The sequence below is a fragment of the Bos taurus genome, chromosome 6 (assembly GCF_002263795.3).
Source record: "Bos taurus isolate L1 Dominette 01449 registration number 42190680 breed Hereford chromosome 6, ARS-UCD2.0, whole genome shotgun sequence".
Lineage (NCBI taxonomy): Eukaryota > Metazoa > Chordata > Mammalia > Artiodactyla > Bovidae > Bos > Bos taurus.
This window is the reverse complement of record NC_037333.1, coordinates 15,605,703-15,627,181: the sequence shown is the minus strand read 5'-3', so window position 1 is coordinate 15,627,181 and position 21,479 is coordinate 15,605,703. Positions and strand designations below refer to the sequence as shown.

Below are 21,479 nucleotides of genomic sequence, written 5' to 3'. Positions count from 1 at the left end.
GGATCTTCCTGACCCAGGGATTGAACCTGGGTCTCCTACATTGCAGGCAGATTCTTTACCATCTGAGCCACCAGGGAAGTCCATCTAAGCCCAACCAATTGTTAAATAAATTATTAAATATTTTAATATCACCATGATTTTAAGCCCTGTGGTATTATTTGCCTTTGTAATTGTATATAGAATTAATTTAGTAAAAAACAGCTAAATGAAAAAGAAGGTCATCATGCTTTCAGTATAGAAAGCATTAAGGTTAGGCTTTGAAGGGGAAAAAAATGGAAAGATAGTATCATAAAGGGACACAGTAAAGAGAGATTTTTGTTGTTAGGTGAGATTTCATCATGAGTAAAGGGTAAGGTCAGTAATCCAATGGAATGGGAAAGATGGGAGCTTTAAGAGAGAAAGGGCAAAATTGTTAGAATAAGGTTGAGGATGGGATGGGAGAAGGTATAAGCAGAGCATGGGGGAGAAGATTGCCTTTGGAATTAGGCAGTTTTCTATTTCTAAAATTTCTTATTGTAAGTGGAATCAATTTTATGATAATATTACCATTTAAAATTTAAGATTGATGGTAATGGCAAATACCAACACTGTGGCTGCTGACAACGGCAATAATCAAAGGAAAGTTAGAAAATTATTTGTGATGGTGGAAAACAGTAAAAGTAAGGCTTTCTTATTCACTGTGTAAAACCTGATGGCAAAAAGTTTTAACTCTAAAGGGACTGGGTAAGTCACAGTTGCCCATGGAGCCTCAATGTCTAAGCAGTAGGCTGATGATCTTAGAGGACATTATTAAAGGGGTTTGTACATGCATTTTTACACCAGTCTTTGCTGTAGACAGAATATAAACTATTCCTCATACATTCATGTGTGTTTATCTTTCCAATGGGTGTGGAAGCTGTTAAAATTAATAAGAAGCAAAATTATTTAAATCATCACTGAAATTATATTGATTGTGTAACTTCCTTCCTTCCTACAATAACGGATACTAAAACTACAGCTACTATTCTGCCTATAGTTGATGGTGAAAGGTAGAGTGGTGGATCTAAGTATTTTCTTAGGATTTGTTTTTGTGGTAAACATAATACTATTTACTAAAATCTCATGTAACTCTTATTTCCAAGCAAATGGTGAGGCTGCATTTCCTTCTTGTGGCTGGATGTGGTGGTGACTTGCTTTGCCCACAGAAATGTAAGCTGAAGTAACATGTATTGGTTTCAGGTAGAAACATTTAATTTCCAGTGCTCAACAATGCTACTTACTTCTGCTCTGCTATGGTGATCAGGGGAGCATGTGTTTCAGAGGCACCATAGAATCAAACCAGCTCAGAAGGTTGGCCCAACACATGGAGGATGTGTTCACTGGAGAGTTACCCAGACCCACAGTCTTTGCATGAGAAAAAATTAACTTTTCTTATGTCAAGCCACTAAGATTTGAGGATTGGTTCTTATTGGAGTGTAGCCAAAACTGACTGATACAGATAGCCATCTAGAAATAGTCTTTATAATCCCAAACCTTGAGAACCACTTGTCTAGGGAGATTGGGACAAACTGAATCATTCTGTGTGTAAGCTATGTGTGAGCTGATGGAGTATGCTAAAGAAGCCTTTTCCCCATTGTTATTGAGTCTGGAATTTAAAGCTGAAAAAGAAGAGTACCAAATACATGGAAATTACTCCCAGTTGTAGCCTAGGACTGTCTGCCTCACTCACGTGAGGTGTGTAATTGTGCAAATGCAGATTCTTGGACCCAAGCATTTGACCTCCTGAGTTAGAATTTCTGAGGGGAGACCTTGAATCTGTACTGTAAACAAGCTCCATAAAGATTCTTACACTCCCCAAGGATGGAGAGCCACTCCTATTGTGCAATAATTTTCAAAGTGGATTACATAAACGCCGGGGATGTGAAGATAACCCAGAGGGTGAAATAACTTGGTATGTTTTATTGAAAAAGTAGAAAGACAGAAATGAACCTTTTCTAATATTTGAATATGGATTGGCTCTTCACAGCATATTCACTCACTATTTATTGAGAGCCTACTATATGCTGGGCACTGCTCTGGGTCCTGGGGACACAAGTGCAAAAAGTAAATAAAGAATAAACATAGGGACCTCCCTGGTGATCCAGTGGCTAAGACTTTGTGTTTCCAATGCAGGGGGCCCAGGTTCAGTCCCAGGACATGCATGACATCCCACATGTCACAATTAAAGATTACAAATAAGACCCGGTGCAGACAAATAAATAAATATTTTTTTTAAAAAAGAATAAATATGTAGTATGACATAAGGAGACAAACACAAACACACAGTAAGAGAAAGAGAGAGATTGTGGAGAGTGAGGGGCAGGATTGCTATTTTTGCATATAGGGTTGTCAAGGAAGACTTTGAGGAAAAGTCCTGGGAGCAGATGCCTGAAGGTGAGTGAGTAAGCCATGCAGATATCTAGGGGTGAAGTGTCACAGTCAGAGGAAACAGCCAGAGCAAAAGTTGAGGGGTAGAAGTATATGTGATGTGCTCTTGGACCAGGACGCTGGTGTGGCTGGAGGGCTGTGAATGGCTGAAGGGAGAACAGGAGGAGATGAGGCCAGAGAATTGGAGGGATGTGTGATTGATCACATAGGACCTTGTTGGCTACTGGAAAGATTTTGGCTTATCCACTGGAGGATGTGAGCAAATGATGTTGAGAGGGTAGGCAGATAATGAAGAATTGGTAAAGGAGATAAGAAGACGTGGCCAGTGAAGTAAAAGACAAATAAACAGAAAATGGTGACACAGAGGCAGAGAGAAGGAAGGGATGATTAGCAGTTGTGTGATACTCCTCCAGTAAGATGGGGATCTTGACAAAGGTTATTTTGGTAGAATGTGGGAACTCAAGCCAGACTGGGTTGGGAAGCCCCAAGAAATAATAGAAAGAGAAATTGAGCATAGCAACTTTTTTGAAGATTAGATGTCAAGAAGCACAGAGAAATGGGGTAATAATTGGAGGGCATTATTGACTACACTAAAGCCTTTGACTCTGTGGATCACAGCAAACTGGAAAATTCTTAAAGAGATGGGAACACCAGACCACCTTACCTGACTCCTGTGAAACCTGTGTGCAGGTCAAGAAGCAACAGTTAGAACTGGACATGGAACAACGGACTAGTTCAAAATCGGGAAAGGAGTACGTCAAGGGTGTATATTGTCACCCTGCTTATTTAACTTATGTGCAGAGAACATCATGTGAAATGCCAGGCTGGATGAAGCACAAGCTGGAATCAAGGTCACCAGGAGAAGTATCAATAACCTCAGATATGCAGATGATACCACCCTACGGCAGAAAGTGAAGAGGAACTAAGAGCCTCTTAATGAAGGTAGAAGAAGAGAGTGAAAAAGCTGGCCTTAAAATTCAGCATTCAGAAAACTAATATCATGGCATCTGATCTAATCACTTTATGGCAAATAGATGGGGAAACAATGGAAACAGTGACAGACTATTTTCTTGGGCTCCAAAATCACTGCAGATAGTGACTGCAACAATGAAGTTAAAGGAGACATGCTCTTTGGAAGAAAACCTATGATAAACCTAGACAGCATATTAAAAAGCAGAGACGTTACTATGCCAACAAAAGTCCGTCTTGTCAAAGCTATAGTTTTTCCAGTAGTCACGCATGGATGTGAGAGTTGGAGAAGACTCTTGAGAGTCCCTTGGACTGCAAGGAGATCAAACCAGTCAATCCTAAAGAAATCAGTCCCAAATATTCATTGGAAGAACTGATGTTGAAGCTGAAGCTCCAATACTTTGACCACCTGATGTGAAGAGCTGACTCATAAGAAAAGACCCTGATGCTGGGAAAGATTGAAGGCAGGAAGAGAAAGGGATGACAGAGAATGAGATGGTTGGATGGCATCATCAACTCAATGGACGTGAGTTTGGGCAAGCCCCAGGAGATGGTGAAGGTCAGGGAAGTCTGGCGTGCTGCAGTCCATGGGGTTGCAAAGAGTTGGACATGACTGAGTGACTAAACAACAACATGGGGTCAAGAGAAGGTTTCTCTGTTAGGATGGAGAATCATATTCATGTGCTTGATTATGGGACATTATAGACTATATCATCTAGTTTTAGCTGAAATAATCTTAACAGATGGACAAGTGATTTAGAGATGCATGTAGTGAAGTGATACCAGATTGACAATAATGCCAAAATACAACATCAATAAACAAGAAAATGGCAGAGTCTACACTTTCAGCTACAGCAGAAGCTGTTCATTAGCCACACCATGGGGTTCAAGATCCCACAATCCACGTGAATCAAATAGAAAGCTAATCAGATATGAAAAGAAGCCAACCTTCCCCCAATCAATAATATTAAAGAGACTAATTGAAATATAGGTTTCCATAGAATATTATCATTGAAACTTTCCCTGTGTTTATTGTGTGTGTTGACTTAGCAGCAGCAGCAGCAGCAGCTCTTTGTAAGGTATCTTTTCCAACTAATATTAAAATCAAATGAAAAAATTTAAAAATAGTGTATTTGATGATGATATTTCATTAAAGATTAACAGTAAGATTATTATTAAAGTACTTGTTTTTAAAATTTTATTTTTTAAAGTATATTTATACAGTAGAGTATATATTATTTATAAATAAATATATTCACATATACTTGGGGAACATGCACAAAAATTTTTAGTGATTACTACTATAGCCTAGTTATCTCTAAAACATGACTCAATTCCCTTAGCTGCTGTTTCTTTTTTTTTTAGGGGGGATCATTTCTTTGGTATTTGTGATGCTGTAATAATTATCCTGCTGTAAACTTTATCTTTTTATTCTAGGCAGGAGTACAGGTTAGCTTTTTTGTTAGCCATGGCACGTGGATTGTGGGATCTTAGTTCCTCGACCAGGGATTGATCCTGCACCCTTGGCAGTGAAAGCATGGTGAAAGGCCTAAGCACTTGACCTCCAGGGAATTTCCCAGTGAAGCCATTTTAGATGGACAGTTGGTTATTAGACAACAAACAAGAAAAAAAAAAAACACAACAACAATCTACTATCCCACCCTGGTATACAGCCATATAGCTTTACCTCTGATTTCTTCACTGCCTTTGACTTTCCTCGTTTTCTAAAATTATCCTATAAACAAAAGAAAAAAATGATCAATTATGACCAAGTAGAGCAAAAGTCCACCATTTTCCGTCCTGCTTTTTGCTGTAAAAACGTCGAAAATTCCCCTCTACTGCTAACTAGCTGTGTGATTTTTGGTAAATGACTTTACCTTGATGGTTGTTTCTTCTTCTGTGAAATGTGGAAAATAAAAAGAATATCCTCACAGAGCTGCTGTGAACAGCAAGTGCAAAATACATGGGACGGCACAAATAAACACTGAAGATCCTACACAGACGCTAATGTGACGCTGACTGTGGTAGACTGCTTATGGCCCCAGTTCTACTGCTCTTTATCCTATCCTTGCTGTTCTCTTTTCCTCCGGAGAGGGGAGGTACGTTTTCCTACTTCTAGATTCTGGGCCTGGCCAGTGACTTGCTTTGGACAACAGGAAGTCAGCATATGTGACATAAGAGATGCTTGGAGGGTACTTGTGCAACTGGGTCTGTCCTTCTGCTTCTCTGCCATAGCTACAGGAAGAAGATGATCAGGCCAGCAACGAAGAATCACTCCAGCTGAGCCCACCTTAGATGAGATGATCTCCAGCTAACCTGTAGGCGAGTAAACTAAATCAGGTTACATGCCACTGAGATTTTGTGATGATTGGATCAGGATGGCCAACAGGTACAATCAGGATTTCCCTGGAAAACACTGAGGAATAAGATGGAAAAGTTTCAAAAAGAGTAAGCAATATAAACTTTTGTCTTTCTTCCAGAAGTGAATAAACAGCTCATATCCTGAAAGTTAACAGTCATATCAGAACATTTCCACTGAAAGAGTTTTAGGCCCTATGCGGCCTCAGTTCCTTCTCATCGTGGTCTTCACTAGCAATTTTTCCCTCCAATTTTATTTCAGGGTCATTTCCATCACTTTTGCCTCAGAGAGTGCAAAACAAAACAAAACAATGGTGTAGTTTCTTGGTCTTGTTTTGTTATAATGAATGTAAAATGGATGAAAAATTTTTTCATTTTTAATTGATATTTTTTAAAATAGAAAACACATAGAAATATTACAAACATGTTCAAAAGGGTGCCTGTAAAAATTATATTTCTCTCCTGTTATCCCTTCACTCCCTCAAGCACTACTGCAGAGTCAACCACTTAATAGTTCCTAGTGAACCTTTCCGGAGAAGGCAATGGCACGCCACTCCAATACTCATGCCTGGAAAATCCCATGGATGGAGGAGCGGGGTGGGCTGCAGTCCATGGGGTCGCTAAGAGTCGAACACGACTGAGCGACTTCACTTTCACTTTTCACTTTCATGCATTGGAGAAGGAAATGGCAACCCACTCCAGTGTTCTTGCCTGGAGAATCCCAGGGACAGGGGAGCCTGGTGGGCTGCCATCTATGGGGTCGCAGAGTCAGACACGACTGACGTGACTTAGCAGCAGCAGCAGCAGCAGCAGTGAACCTTTCCAGAGATCATCACTGTATATGTGAACCCATACTTTACTAATTCTGCACCCCCAACACCAGTATAATTTACAACCAGTAGCCAACAAAGGGAATTTAGATTGTTTCCAATGTTCTGTTATTATAAAGTGTTGTATAAATCTCCTCGTATAATACACATTATTTCCCCCATATGCTAAGTATATTTGTCAGTACTTACCTGGGAGTAACACTGCTGAATCAAAGAAATGAGCAGTTTTAGTTTAGAAAGACATTGGCTAATTTCTCTCTCCAGTGTGCATGCTCAGTTGCAAACTCTTGTGACCCCATGGACTGAAGCCCGCCAAGCTCCTCTGTTCATGAAAATTTCCAGGCAAGAATACTGGAGTGAGTTGTCATTTCCTACTACAGGAGATCTTCTCCACCCAGGGATGAACCTGGGTCTCCTGAATTGGCAGGTAGATTCTTTACCACTGAGCCACCTGAGAAGCCCTTCTCTCTCTAGAAATTGCTCAAATTTGAACTCTTATCATCAATATATCAGTTCAGTTCAGTCGCTCAGTCATGTCCAACTCTTTGCAACCTCATGAACTGCAGCACGTCAGGCTTCCCCGTTCTCACCAACTCCTGGAGCTTGCTCAAAGACATGTACATCGAGTTGGTGATGCCATCCAATCATCTCATCCTCTGATGTCCCCTTCTCCTCCTGCCTTCAATCTTTTCCAGCAATAGGATCTTTTCCAATGAGTCATTTCTTTGCATCAAGTGACCAAGTATTCGAGTTTCAGGTTTGTTGAAACAGTTTCAGCTTCAGCATCAGTCCTTCCAACAAATATTCAGACTGATTTCTTTTAGGATTGACTGGTTGGATCTCCTTGCAGTCCAAGGGACTCTCAAGGGTCTTCTCCAACACACAGTTCAAAATTATCAGTTCTTTGGCACTCGGCTTTCTTTATGGTCCAACTCTCACATCCATACATGACTACTGGAAAAACCATAGCTTTGACTAGATGGACCTTTGTCCATCATAGAGAGGCAAAGTCATGTCTCTGCTTTTTAATATACTGTCTAGGTTGGTCATAGCTTTTTTTCCAAGGAGCAAGTGTCTTTTAATTTCATGGCTGCAGTCACTATCTGCAGTGATTTCGGAGCCCAAGAAAATAAAGTCTGTCACTGTTTCCATTGTTTCCCCATCTATTTACCATGAAGCGATGGGACTGGATGCCATGATCCCAGTTTTTTGAATGTTGAGTTTTAAGCCACATTTTCACTCTCCTCTTTCATCAAGAGGCTCTTTAGTTCTTCTTAGCTTTCTGTCATAAGGGTGGTGTTTCTGCGTATCTGTGGTTATTGATATTTCTCCAACCCCATGGACTACACAGTCCATTGTATTCTCCAGGCCAGAATATTGGAGTGGGTAGCCTATCCCTTCTCCAGGGGTCATCAATATATGACAGGGCCTATTTTCCATCTTCTTAACCACAGAAAACATTAAACATTTTTATCTTTGTCAATTAGCTATATAAAAATGTCATCAGAGAATAGTTTTATCTGCATTTTCCCCCAATTACTGAGGTTGAACACATTTCTTTTTTTTTTTCCTTTTTTAATTAATTAACTACTTTGTGGCTGTACTGGGTCTTCACTGCTGCATATAGGCCCTCTCTAGGTGCTGCAAGTGGAGCCTCCTCCCTAGCTGTGGTGCTTCTCACTGCAGTGGCTTTGCTTGTTGCGAAGCACAGGCTCCAGAGTGCATGTGCCCAGCAGTTGTGGTGCACGGGCTTAGCTGCCCCATGGCATGTGGAATCTTCCCAGACCAGGGATGGAACCCGTGTCCCCTGCATTGCCAGGCGGATTCTTAGCCACTGGATCACCAGGGACATTCTAGGTTCATTATCTTTTATCAAATTTCAGAAGTTTTTGGTTATTAATTCTTCAAATATTCTCCGACTCTCTCTTCTCCTTCTGAGATTCCAATTGTGTGTATACTGATGGTTTCTCTTTTTATTCTTCTTTCTGCTCCTCAGATAATTTAATTGACCAATCTTCAGCTTCACTTACTCCTCTGCCTGCTCAAATCTGCTATTAAAACCCTCTAGTGAATTCTTTGTTATACTTTTCAGTCTAATTCCTTAAGTTTCTATCTTTCATGGATATTCTCTATTTGTTCCTACATCCTCCTCGTTTTTTTTTTTTTTTTGGTTATTTGAATATATTTAAGATGTTTGACTTAAAGTCTTTGTCTGGTGAGTTCAAAGTCTGTTCTTCCTCAGAAATAATTTCTCCTGTGAATGGGCCATATTTTCTTGTTTCATTGCATGCTTCATATTCTTTGTTGGAGACTGGATATTTTTAATATTATAATGTTGTAATTTTTGAAATCAAATTCTTTCTTCTTCTCAGGGTTTGCTTTCCTTGATTCCTGTAGACTATAGCTATTTATTAATTTTTCAAAACTGTTTCTATAAAGGTTTTTTTTTTTTTTTCTGTCATGTGTGGTTTCTGAAGTCTTGGTTTCTTTACCTTGCATTTAGCTAGGATTTAGACAAAGATTTCCTTCAACACAAGCAACCAGAGAGAGAGGAAAAGAAAGGGAAATGGACAGGGAGGGGAAAAAAGAGAAAGGAAGGAAGAAGGAAATGAAAGAAAGGAAAGAAGGAAAGAAAAGAATAAGGAATCCTTGAAATTGAGAACAACAAAAAAACCTCTTCCGAGCTTGCAAATTGCCTCTGTGCTGGGGCACTTCAGTGCTCAGTACTTAACCAGAGTTTTGAAAATTCTGTCTTAGCTTTTACTTCACATTTGCACTGAGCCTGGAGGTCTAGGCTTAGGGTCTTCTTAGGTGTTTTCTGGGCTTCTTGCCTGGGCATGTGTGTTGCTTTCTAAATTCCTCAGGATACACAGGGGCTTTTGAATGCCCTAATTTCCAGCTGAAACTCTAACTTTTCCTTCCAAGCTTCTGCACTCTATTGTAGGCCTCAACTGTTTTGTCTCAGGTGGAGGTAGATTGTTTATTTGCTTGCCTTTATGATGTTTTTGAGGAATGCCTGCTGCCTTTCCACTCTGAGTTCCAGGTTAGATGAAAAAAAGACAAATTTATTGCTTCAGTCTTTCAAGTAGCCCCTGGATAGGTTAGAACAGACAAACACAATTTCTTTTTAAATAAAGTCTGCTCTGCTCCATTTAGAACTGGGGACTAGAGTTCCACACTGGGAATCTGGATTGCTATCTTCAAGACTGCCACTGAGTTGGTATCTGGGTGGGGTAAGGGCAAGTAGAAATACTGCAGTTTTCCTGCCATTTTTAAGTTGCCTTTTTCCTTCATTCAGCATTCACTTGGGTACTGTGGGACTTTGATAACAGGAGTTCTGACAAAGTTGGTTTTGAACACTTGCTTGACTTTTCTAGTTTTTTTTTGTGGACAAGTGTTTGGATTTGCCTACTCTGCCTTGCTAGCTGACGTCACTCTCTACACTGTGTATTGCCTCTGTGCATATTCTCTTTCCAGATCTCATCACTCTGTTGACCATTACCCCAGTTCTTTCCTTCCAAAATACTACCCATATAAACCGAATTTTATAATATGCTTTTAGGGTTAAAAAAAAAAGCTTTGGTCAGGGATTATGTCACAGCCAAGTATACCACAGTATTTAACCATATTGACTAAAACATTTGGCTTCCCTATTCATTACTGGGACTTCCCTGGTGGCTCTGATGGTAAAGGAACTGCCTGCAATGCAGGAGACGGTTTGATCCTTAGGTTGGGAAGATCCTGTGGCAAAGGGAATGGCTAGGTACTCCAGAATTTTTGCCTGGGGAATTCCAGGTAAGGAATTCCTGTTCCTTACCACCCCTTTGTTACTGACACAGCAGCCACTCCCTCTGCACTCTGAGTTTCTTTCCCACCCTTTCCTAAGTCCCCTTACCTCTCTGTCTGGGTAGGTTCAGTAAAACCAGGATTCTCATCTCACTGTTCAGAACAACTTCACTGCCAGCCCATCCCATCATTGACATAATCCACTTTCAAATCAGTCCATCGAAATGTTTTGATATAAAAAGGGGGTGGGGCTTTTTATCCCCTAGAAGGAAATCTGCTCCCAGCTTTTACAATACAAAACTTTCTCCCAGCTGTACATATTTTATTTCATGTTGAAAATGTAGACACATTTTAAAACTTAGAACATATTTATGTTGTCTCTATGGTTGTTGCTCTTCAGCCGCTAAATCAGGTCTGATTCTTTGTGACCCCATGGACTGTAGCCCACCAGGCTCCTCTGTCCATGGGATTCTCCAGGCAAGAATACTGGAGTGGGTTGCCATTGCCTTTTCCAGGGGATCTTCCCGACCCAGGGAAGAACTCAGGTCTCCTGCATTGGCAGGTGGATTCTTTACTGCTGAGCCACCAGGGAAGCCCCTATCTCTATGGTAAGCTCTATTTAAAAATGATTATTTCTCAGCAGGTGCCATAAAAAATCATTCCACTTCCTTTTATAAAGAAATAATAATATTTTATGAAGTTGTGATTTCAAAATGCTGCTTCTTAAAGGAATGAAGACAATTTTATGATTGGATGATTGTTCAGTAAAAGAAAGAGGCTCTTTTCCTTTGTGGAAGTGAAAACTATTTTCAGTTTTCTTTTTTATTCTGCTTTTGTTCCAGGAACCCAAAATGTGGCTGAAATATCCTTTTTTTCAGAAAACAAAATTTTCTTGTTATAATGCAACACACATTTATTTGGTATTTAAAAAAGAAAAATGAAGAATGAATAAGACAAAATTTTTTAACTCTGAAAATTTGCAAATATATAAAACATAAAAATCATGAGTAATCCCATTACTCAGAGATACTGTTATCTGTTTAATATACACTCCCCATGAACTTTTAAACTGCCATTTATATAAGCATTTATTAATATATTTGTGTATGTATGTGTGTGTGTATTTTTCTTAACAAAAATAAGATTTTAGTGAGGCATTTTTTAATTTCAATAAATATAAAAGCATCATTTTAATGTGATAGTTATTTTTGGATGTGCAATAATTTAATCTATTTTAATCAACAAGCACTTACTTTATTTCCATTTGGTTTATACTCTAAACATTGCATATATAGTTTAGAACTTATAAGAAACTTAAGTATTTAATTCTGATATCTTAGGTAGTTCTCTTTAAACATTTTCTGCTATAAACGGACTTAAAAACAAAACAATTTTTGGAATTATTTCAAAACTTTTTGATCACAAAAGTAGGCAAATCATTAGCAAGTCTCTAATATGTCTTAAACATTTCTAACCTTAACAGGCTACCTTCCAGACTGGCTATGATCTGTTGTTTTGGCTTTAACTCCTTGAGTTGCCTACAAAGTCTCTACCCTGATCAAGTGGGTTTATTCATGGAGAGGAGCCCAGTGCTTTGCTGTCTTTCTGGCCATACCACTTGCTGTTTTTCAGGCTGAAAATCATTTCCTCTTTCTCTCCACTGATCAGATCTAATCCAGAATTATGCTGCTGCTGCTAAGTCGCTTCAGTCGTGTCCGACTCTGTGCGACCCCATAGCTCAAACCCCACTTGGCCCATAAACCCTTCCCAATCTCTGAGCAGGAAGGGACTTTTCCTCTCATTAAAGTCCCTTGGCAGATGATGATATTTGTGCCATTTTTTGGCAATTAAATATATATGTCTTATAACAGTTCCTTCTCATGTTTTCAAATATTTTTCAAATTATGCTTCTTATTTCCTCATTGGTATATTTGTATCATCTTTCTACAAGTGTACAAAAGGCTGTTGAAGGAAGGATCAGTCTTGCCCATCTCTATACCTTGCACATAGATAGGGCTTAATAAATGTTTACTGATTTAATAATTACTATAAATCATAGATCTATTAGTAAAATTTTCATTCAGTCCAATCTCTATGCACAGATATTAGCATATGAAAAAAGCAATTTCTTCAAGCTCTTTCATCAAGATATAACATAAAATCTTGGTTACTGACTAAATACTGTCATCGTTGGCAAGTGAACTATGTAATCTTTAAGTCAAAATAATATCCTTGAGATTTTTTTCTGTATTTTTACAATATTTGAACTATCTACTTAAAAGTTTGTATAAATATTGAATTGCTTACCTCACAAAAACTTAAGTAGAAGCACAAAAGTAAGAGGATGACATGACCAAGCTTCATGTTGGAGACAATCAGGGTCTGTGTCTCTACTGTGGACTCCTCTGCACCCCAGGTATTCTTTGAAATTTAATTTTTAACCTCTGAAAAAATATTTAAAAAGAGCAGGCCTCCTAAAGAGCTTTGTACTTTTGAACTTGTGGAGAATTTGGCAAAAATCCAGAGTTTTACCGTAAATGAAACCAAAAAGACCTCAGCAAATAGCTGAGGGACTGTTTTCCCGCAGAGAAAACTGATGCCCCACCTCAATACTGAACAATGCCTTGTTCTGTTTGCTACAGTAGGCAGGCACCACTGAAAGAAATTTCTTATGCTTTGGTAAACACAGAATCATATTTTTCTTTAAGGACGAAGACTAGGAAATGGTAAGGAGTAAAACGTCCATCGTATTGAATGCTATGCTGAACACTAAAAATCCTCACCAAAATGCTTCCTTTATCAATCATGGGTTGTCCTGTGATAAGTTCTTTTTGTCTCAGCAGAAATGCTGTCACAGTTCGATTCTCCTGAAGCAGATGTGAGACAGAGTTTGGGGTGGGAGATACTTGTCAGGAATCAGCTCCTGGGAAAGGAAAGGAGGAGAAGCAGGAATGAACAGAAAGAGAAAGCAAACTGCAATGTGGGTTCAACAAAGTCTTGGCCAGCTTGGCAGGGGGAGGCTCTGGAGTGATAGCGGCCAGTCACAGGGGCCCTGGGTCATGCAGAAATGGCTGGGTCCTGCCTGCCTTTCTCAGTGACGTGACCTGGTGACAGTTGCCCAGGAAATGCACGCCCTTGGGTGAGTGGGTCTTCAGCTGCTGTCAGACAGAAGTGTCTGCTGACCACACTCTTCACAGCCAGACAGCCAGACCTTCCTTGAAAGGGGGATCTGGGAAACTCATCTCCTGGTCTTTCAGAGTCTACCATTTGCACCTTTGAGGTCTACTTTCTATGTATGTTTTAAGTGTGGCTCCTTCAAAATTGCAGTGGGCCTCTTCCTGAGAGATAATTTAGGAGAGGGAAGTTGCAGGGGGTTGGGGTGGGGGAAGGAACTGTAGCCCCTGGCCTTGCGGTTGATCTTGGGGCTGCAGTTAATCCTCATCCTCTGCCTCCTTCCTGTCCATTCTAGATTCCCTTCACCCTGAGTCTCCCCCTCTGCTGGCCTCAGTGGCTTACCTGGTGGCATGACCCTCAACCTCTTCCTGGAGTGGCCTGAGCCCCTGAAAACCATTCCCTTCTCAAACCATGGCTGCTGTTCCTATCCCTCTACTGTCACAAGAGATACCTGAGTAGCTCATACGGTTCCCCACACATTTCTCCCTACCCTGGCTGTGTAACAGCAGACTTCCTCTGAAGTGATAGGTTACTCCTATCAAGATGGTGACCCCTCCTCTCCCCAGGTAGCTCAATGTGCACCAGGCAGAAGGCAGAGCATATAGTTCACTGGGATTCTTGTTGTGCCCCAGGGCAACGGTGTGTTTTCTTTGAGAAACAGACCTCAGAGTGCAAAGTGTGGGGACAGGAAGCACATAGCTTCCAGTTGGTCATCAGAAGTGATGGCAAGTGTGGCCATTTCTGCTTCTGCTTCTTGGGTCGCAGACCTGTGTCTTCTCTCTGTTGCAGACACAGTGCGGCATGACGGTCCTTCGATTCAATGCATATACTGCTTCTTGGAGGACAGCACCCAGTCCTCAGAGTATTGTCTTAAGTGGCACCTCAGTTCGGCCTTCAGCAGGCTACGCCAATGCTCCGTAAGGCAGTCAGCTTCACAGTAGTGCAGTTATATGGTATGACCAGTGAATTGCTTGGCCAGAGCTCCAAGCTCACATCTCCTTTGTTAGAAAGTGGGTTACCCTATCTAGTAGGATGTTACATGGGATCCCTTGTTGGAGGATTAAATACTCTGTAATCCTTTGACTCATGACCCTGTGGCCCTGCAGGTAGGAAAGGTACCTGACTTTATGTCTGTTTATTTCTGTCTATTCCTGTGAGGATGTACCTCTGGCCTTTTTAAGAGTGAAACAACTGAATGATCAATTTACCACCGAGTGGCTAGCTGGTATCCTTGATGAGCTGTGCCATCTTGGGGGCTCAGCATTGGTCTCTGTTGCTGTCAGATTGGACATTTGTTGGTGGCAGTAGCCAAAGAAACCTTCAGGGCCTGTGATGTTACTGGCCATCTCTGTCACCATAGCCATTTTATCCTTGTGCCTGCTGTGCTAGTACTGAGGTGCTTGATGACTGAGACTGGTGGATATCAATTAGCTGAGTCATTTTGTTGATGATTGATTACTTTTCTTTAGTGGATGTTCTCTGGTGGTGTTAACATGCATTACAAAGATTTTTATACTTCATTCCCACTCCTATAGATACGTCCACAAGTTTTCTACTTAGACCTTCTTGTTCTTAATCTTTGAATATCTTTCATTATAGGGAAAAAGACCATCAGGCAATTACTACTGCCTGTGATTCCATATCCAGTCTAACCTTAGGCCTCTTTTTCCCCACGCAAAGTGGACAGCCATGTGTACAAGCTGAAGCTCTGCCCACTGGGAGGACTTTCTTCCACCACTGTGTTTCAGACAATTACCAAGCATGGCTGTCATTCAGCTGCCACTTTCAGGTTGTACCTACATACAGAGCCAACCCATCTGTGAAGCAAACTCAAACGTTTCTCTCCTCCTTCAGCTGCTCATACCAGGGTTCCCACAGAGCCACAGGTGTGGGCTGAGGGACACGGGTGCAACAGTTTGGATTTAGGGGGAAAAGAGAGAAATCTGGGCCACCTGCTCAAGTACTTTGCTTGTGCCCTTTGCTCCTCTGTGCTCTTTGTTCCAGATGTGACAGGTTCATCTTCATGTTTTTGCTCGGCCTGTTCAACCTTGTACTTCATGGGTCTGTCAGGACCCTGCTTGTAGTGCGCATTTCTCACACAGCGACCTCTCAGTCATTCCACATTTACCAGTGTTCAGTACAGGTTTAGGTTGTTTCTCAAAAAGAATAATTCTCTGCTGCACACGCCATGGCCTTGCTGCAGAACTTGAGGGTGCTGTTCTTCCACTGGGTCTTCCTCAAACACTCTGCGCTGTTTTTTCCCATCTGTGATACCTCCAAAACCACAGGGTCTTCTGGATAACCACCGCAGAACTCTCTCCTGCTCTGGGAACCAAAGCATTCTTCAGTGTGAAATATTTGCCCCCAAATCAAATATTCCCAAAAGGAATATCTCCAAAAAGACTGACTAAATTTTATGCTTCCTTCTTTGTGAAATGAAATACAAGACAAAATAATTTGTCTTTTACTTTAGATGTCTTGGAAGCAATCTGAGCTCTGTTTTCTCATAATTTTACTCGTGTGCCACTTGTCACCTGCTCTCTGGAGCATGTATGTCTTATCAAGGCATTCAGCATGCTGGCCACCTCTTGCTTATCTGCTCTGATTAAGGTAAAGCCATCAGTGTAATAAAACAATTTAATGTTCTATAAGAAATCTCAATGATACCCAGATCTCTTCAGACTTTCTTATGGCAGAAGTTGGAAGATAAGACTTATTAGAAAATTATAAATGTATACTGTTGTTCATCCCATGTGAATGCAAACTGTTTCTGATATTCTTTTCTGCTTAAAATACTTACAGTGGTTTCAGTTTTCCTGAAAACATTCTTATTGATATACTTTATAATATTGCTGAAACTAGAATCAAGGTTCTTATCTCTAAAAGAAATTTGATTGAAACAAATATGAAACCCTAGCAGGGGTGGAATTTCTAAGCTTAGAAAGAATAGAAGAAAACAAAAAGACATTTATATATCCAAATTATATTAAACATTTTATAACAAAAAAGCACTGAAAAGTGAACTAAGCATATAACTCAGGATACTATTTAAAAATAATGAAAAAGAATCAAAGTGGTACAAAGGAACTAATAAAGACACAAGCAATAGTAAATAAACCAGAAACTAAAAAACTAGTAGACTTGATAAGTAACAGGAGTCATTATGAGAAAAAATTTTTAAAAAGAGAGAGTAAAACAATTTTAGAGGAAAATTTAGCTATTGAAGTGGTCATTTCTAGGGGGCTGCCAACATCCATTGTCCTTCATAATAGGGTCCCAATTTTCTGTGTGGAATTATCTTTCTTCTATTATGAGTTGTTTTTGGTAGGAGAGTAATTCCAGGCACCTGCTTTCCAAATGGAAGTTGAGCGATCCATATCCAGCCTCCTTCCATTCCTTTTTATAGCCCAGGGACTGATCAAAGAGTCTCTGTCTCTCTGGTGTTTGGGTCTTGAGTTAAGTGATAAGAGAACAAAAGAAACAGTTGTGAATTATTTATTGCAGCAAAAGGAGACCATACTGGTCAGACTGTTTCAGCTACAGATAAGCTTCCTTGGATTCCTTTAGGCCTTATTAAGTATCTTTAGTTCTTAAGCCTAGTTTCTTAGCCACCTGTCAGTACTTGCGAACATCCTGTTATTTTCTACTGAATTTTCTTTTACTAAAGTTAGCCAGTGAGGCTTGGTGGCTTGTCACTTAGAAATTTAAGTGATAAAGTCATGTGCAATTTATCAAATAACCTGAAGATCCGGGAAAAAAAAATGTCAAGGAAAATACAATTATCAGAATCGGCTTGGGATGAGATAGAAAATTCAAATAAATTAATAGCTAAGATGAAATGGAAATATTAAAGATTTTAAACTCCCAAAGGCACTAAGTTTTACCAACTTTTTTAAGAAAAATCATTCTCCTGTTATTTAAACTTTTTCAGAACATAAAAAAAGATAAAAAGCTCTCTGACTTACTAGCAATACTCTGACATACTTATCCAAAACTGGGTAAGATAAGCCTTTGAAAGAAATCTATAAACTAATCTTAATTATTAATATACATGCAATGATCCTAAATAAAATGTTAGCAAACCATATACCATAAACCACAATATAGCAAAAGAATAACATATCATGACCAAGTGTGGACCATTTCAGAAAATATGGGGGTGTTCAACATTAGGATATCTATTAGTGTTGTTGTTCAGTTACTGTGTCAGGTCAGATTCTTTGCAACCCCACGAACTGCAGCATGCCAGGATTTCATATCCTTCAATATCTCCCGGAGTTTGCTCAAACTCATGTCCATTGAGTCAGTGATGCCATCTAACCATTTAATCCTCTGTTGCTCCCCTTTTCCTCCTGCCTTCAACCTTTCCCAGCCCCAGGGTCTTTTCCAATGAGTTGGCTTTTTGATTCAGGTGGCCAAATTATTGGAGCCTCAGCTTCAGCATCAGTCCTTCCAATGAATATTTAGGACTGATTTCCTTTAGGATTGACTGGTTTGATTTCCTTGCAGTTCACGGGACTCTCAAGAGTCTTCTCCAGTACCACAGTTCAAAAGAATCAATTCTTGGGGCTCAGCCTTCTTTATGGTCCAACTCTCATATCCATACATGACTACTGGAAAAACCATAGGTTTCACTATATGGGCCTTTGTTGGCAAAATGATGTCTCTGTCTTTTTAATATGCTGTCTAGGTTTGTCATAGCTTTTCTTCCAGGGAGCATGCGTTTTTTAATTTCATGGCTGCAGTCACTGTCTGCAGTGATTTTGGAGAGCAAGGAAATAAAATCTGCCACTGTTTCCATTTCTTCCCCATCTATTTGCCATGAAGTCATGGGATCAAATACCATGATCTTCATTTTTTGAATGTTGAGTTTTAAGCCAGTTTTTTCACCTTCATCAAGAGGCTCTTTAGTTTCTCTTTGCTTTCTGCCATTAGGATGGTATTATCTGCCTATCTGAGGTTGTTGATATTTCTTCTGAGTGTAATTCACTATACTAAAATATTTAATTAATTAAAATAATAGATTAGATAAGAGAATCTATATTATTATACCACAAGATATGGAAAAGGTATATGATATGAGTTTAACACCAATTTTTAATTTTTAAAAAGTGAGTAATCTAGGAAAGAACAAATATCATTAACCCAATAAAATGTAGAAACCAACCACATATACTAGTGAAACACTGGAGCCAAACTCAGAGTCTGGAATAAAATCAAGGATGCTATATTTCAATACTGTTGTTATAATTAGAGGCAACAAATATGAAAAATTTATAAATGTTGGAGTGGAAGAAACAAAATTGCTGTAATTTGTAGTTGAGATGATTGTCTACTTAGACAAAATTAATTGAAAACTATTAGACCTAAAGTCAAAGTTTGTTAAAGTGACTGGATATGAAGTCAAGGTAAGAAAATGAATTTCCTATTTGTCAGCAGTTAACAAAAAGAAAATGCAACAAATAGCTCACAATGACTGACATTTTCTATAGTTTATATCTCTTACCTCCCAACATCTCAGTGAAAATAAATATAATTCCATTACAGCACTGAAAAATGAAGAGGGAATCCATCAAGAGGACACAGTGAGGATTTACTCGAAGACATACAATAGAGAGGAAGAGATTAACTGCAAACTGATGTAGCTCCAAAATCACTGCTGATGGTGACTGCAACCATGAAATTAAAAGACACTTACTCCTTGGAAGGAAAGTTATGACCAACCTAGACAGTGTATTAAAAAGTAGAGACATCACTTTGCCAACAAAGGTCCGTCTAGTCAAGGCTATGGTTTTTCCAGTAGTCGGGTATGGATGTGAGAGTTGGACTATTAAGAAAGCTGAAGAATTGACGCTTTTGAACTACAGAGTTGGAGAAGACTCTTGAGAGTCCCTTGGACTGCAAGGAGATCCAACCAGTCCATCCTAAAGGAGATCAGTCCTGGGTGTTCATTGGAGGGACTGATGTTGAAGCTGAAACTCCAATACTTTGGCCACCTGATGTGCAGAACTGACTCATTTGAAAAGACCCTGATGCTGGGAAAGACTGAAGGCAGGAGGAGAAGGGGACGAGGGAGGATGAGATGGTTGGATGGCATCACCGACTCAATGGACATGAGTTTGGGTGGGCATCTGGGAGTTGGTGATGGACAGGGAGGTGGGCATGCTGCAGTTCATGGGGTCGCAAAGAGTCGGACATGACTGAGCGACTGAACTGAACTGATTGTACAATGATAACATATAATATTATACAGTAACTCTAATTTGATAAAAATTTTAAAAAAAATTGAGATCCTTTGTGAGGAGGAGGAAATGACACAGAGTAGGCCAATAAGTTTTAGTCCTGGACAAAAATAAACAGATTCATAGAAAAACACCATTCTTTAAACAGCACTGAGGTGCACAATGTGAACCATTTAACTATGCACTTCAAAATGATTAATGTGGTACAGTTATATTATGCATATTTTACTATAGTTGGAAAAAAAGAGCATTGATCATTATTATTGGATTTTTATGTCTGCTGATCATGTTAATGTACTGGGATGGAGACTTGTGCTGTGTGCTCAGTTGCTCAGTTGTGTCCAACTTTGTGCATGGCCTGCCAGGCTTCTCTGTCCATGGGATTTCCCAGACTAGACAAGAATACTGGAGTGGGTTGCCATTTCCTTCTCTAGGGGATCTTCCCAACCCAGGGGTTGAACCCACACCTCTTGCATCTCCTGCATTGGTAGGCAGATTCTTCATCACTGTGTCACCTGGGTATATAAAATTTTTATGCAGGGTTTTTTGAGACATAAAAATTAATTCAATGGTTCTTTCAAGGGTAAAAGGATAGAAAAAGGCTGATCAAATGGATGGGAAATGGAGCTCTTCCAAGAAGGAGGTGATTGACAGTGGCAGAGAAAGAGAAGCAAGGCAATGATGCTGGTCTGATGGGGCATAAAAATGGTGTAGAGCACTGGAGGGAAACAAAATTAATTATACAGAAGGCCTAGTCAATGGAGAAATTTTACTTTAGACTTGTTACTAAAAGAAATGGGAAACTATTTAGGGTCCTGAAGATGGCTATGGTATGAGGAAACTCTATTAAGTTCAGTATGTCATCACATGCATTACAGATGGAGGGAAGAAAAGGGTGGAGGCATTTATTTCAAGACAACAAAGATGCTCAGAATGTGAGGATGTTGTAGTTCACTGCAATTATTTCTCAACTTTTGAGTTGTTGTAGATTATATTGGGTGATTTAGGATAGGAATAACAGAGGAGAGTGTGGTAGCGGCAACAGGAGGCCTGTATCGACAGTACGAATCTACTTTAGATGGAATGAATAGAAATAGATAGCTTTGAATAAAGAGACTGCCACCGAGGTAGGGTGGGGATGATGATAGGAGAGTGCTGAGATGTTGGAGTCCAAAGATTCAGAAACCAAGAGTATGATGCTACCATGAAGACAAACAAGGAATTGGAAAGACGAAAAACTTGAAAAGAGGAAGGAGGTGGCGATACAGCAAAGGATTGATGGGGTATGAGAATCCATGGTTTCACTTTGTCCCTCTAGTTAGTTGGGGAAGTTTCTTCCCTTCTGTCAGTTTCTTATATGTAAAATAAAGGGGTATCATGTAATCTTGAAGGTTCCAAAGGAGTTCAATGGTTTCAACACATTGAGTTGGAGAAAACAGACACCAAGACTGCACAGTCCATGGAGTTGCAGAGTCGGACACGAAGTTCAGTTCAGTTCAGTTGCTCAGTCGTGTCTGACTCTTTGCGACCCCATGAATCGCAGCACGCCAGGCCTCCCTGTCCATCACCAACTCCCGGAGTTCACTCAAACTCACGTCCATCCAGGCGGTGATGCCATCCAGCCATTTCATCCTCTGACGTCCCCTTCTCCTCCTGCCCCCAATCCCTCCCAGCATCAGAGTCTTTTCCAATGACTCAACTCTTTGCATGAGGT

At 39.9% G+C, this 21,479-nt stretch overlaps 1 protein-coding gene across 1 annotated transcript in view; it reads right to left on the bottom strand.

Moving 5' to 3' along the window:
* Nucleotides 1-12,761, bottom strand: part of CFI (complement factor I) — a 50,318-nt gene extending 37,557 nt beyond the window's left edge. The window contains 2 exon segments of the mRNA NM_001038096.1: nucleotides 5,063-5,110; nucleotides 12,657-12,761. Of these exon segments, the coding sequence (NP_001033185.1) occupies nucleotides 5,063-5,110; nucleotides 12,657-12,713 (105 nt within the window). The 5' untranslated portion in view covers nucleotides 12,714-12,761.
* Nucleotides 12,762-21,479: the final 8,718 nt, after the last annotated feature.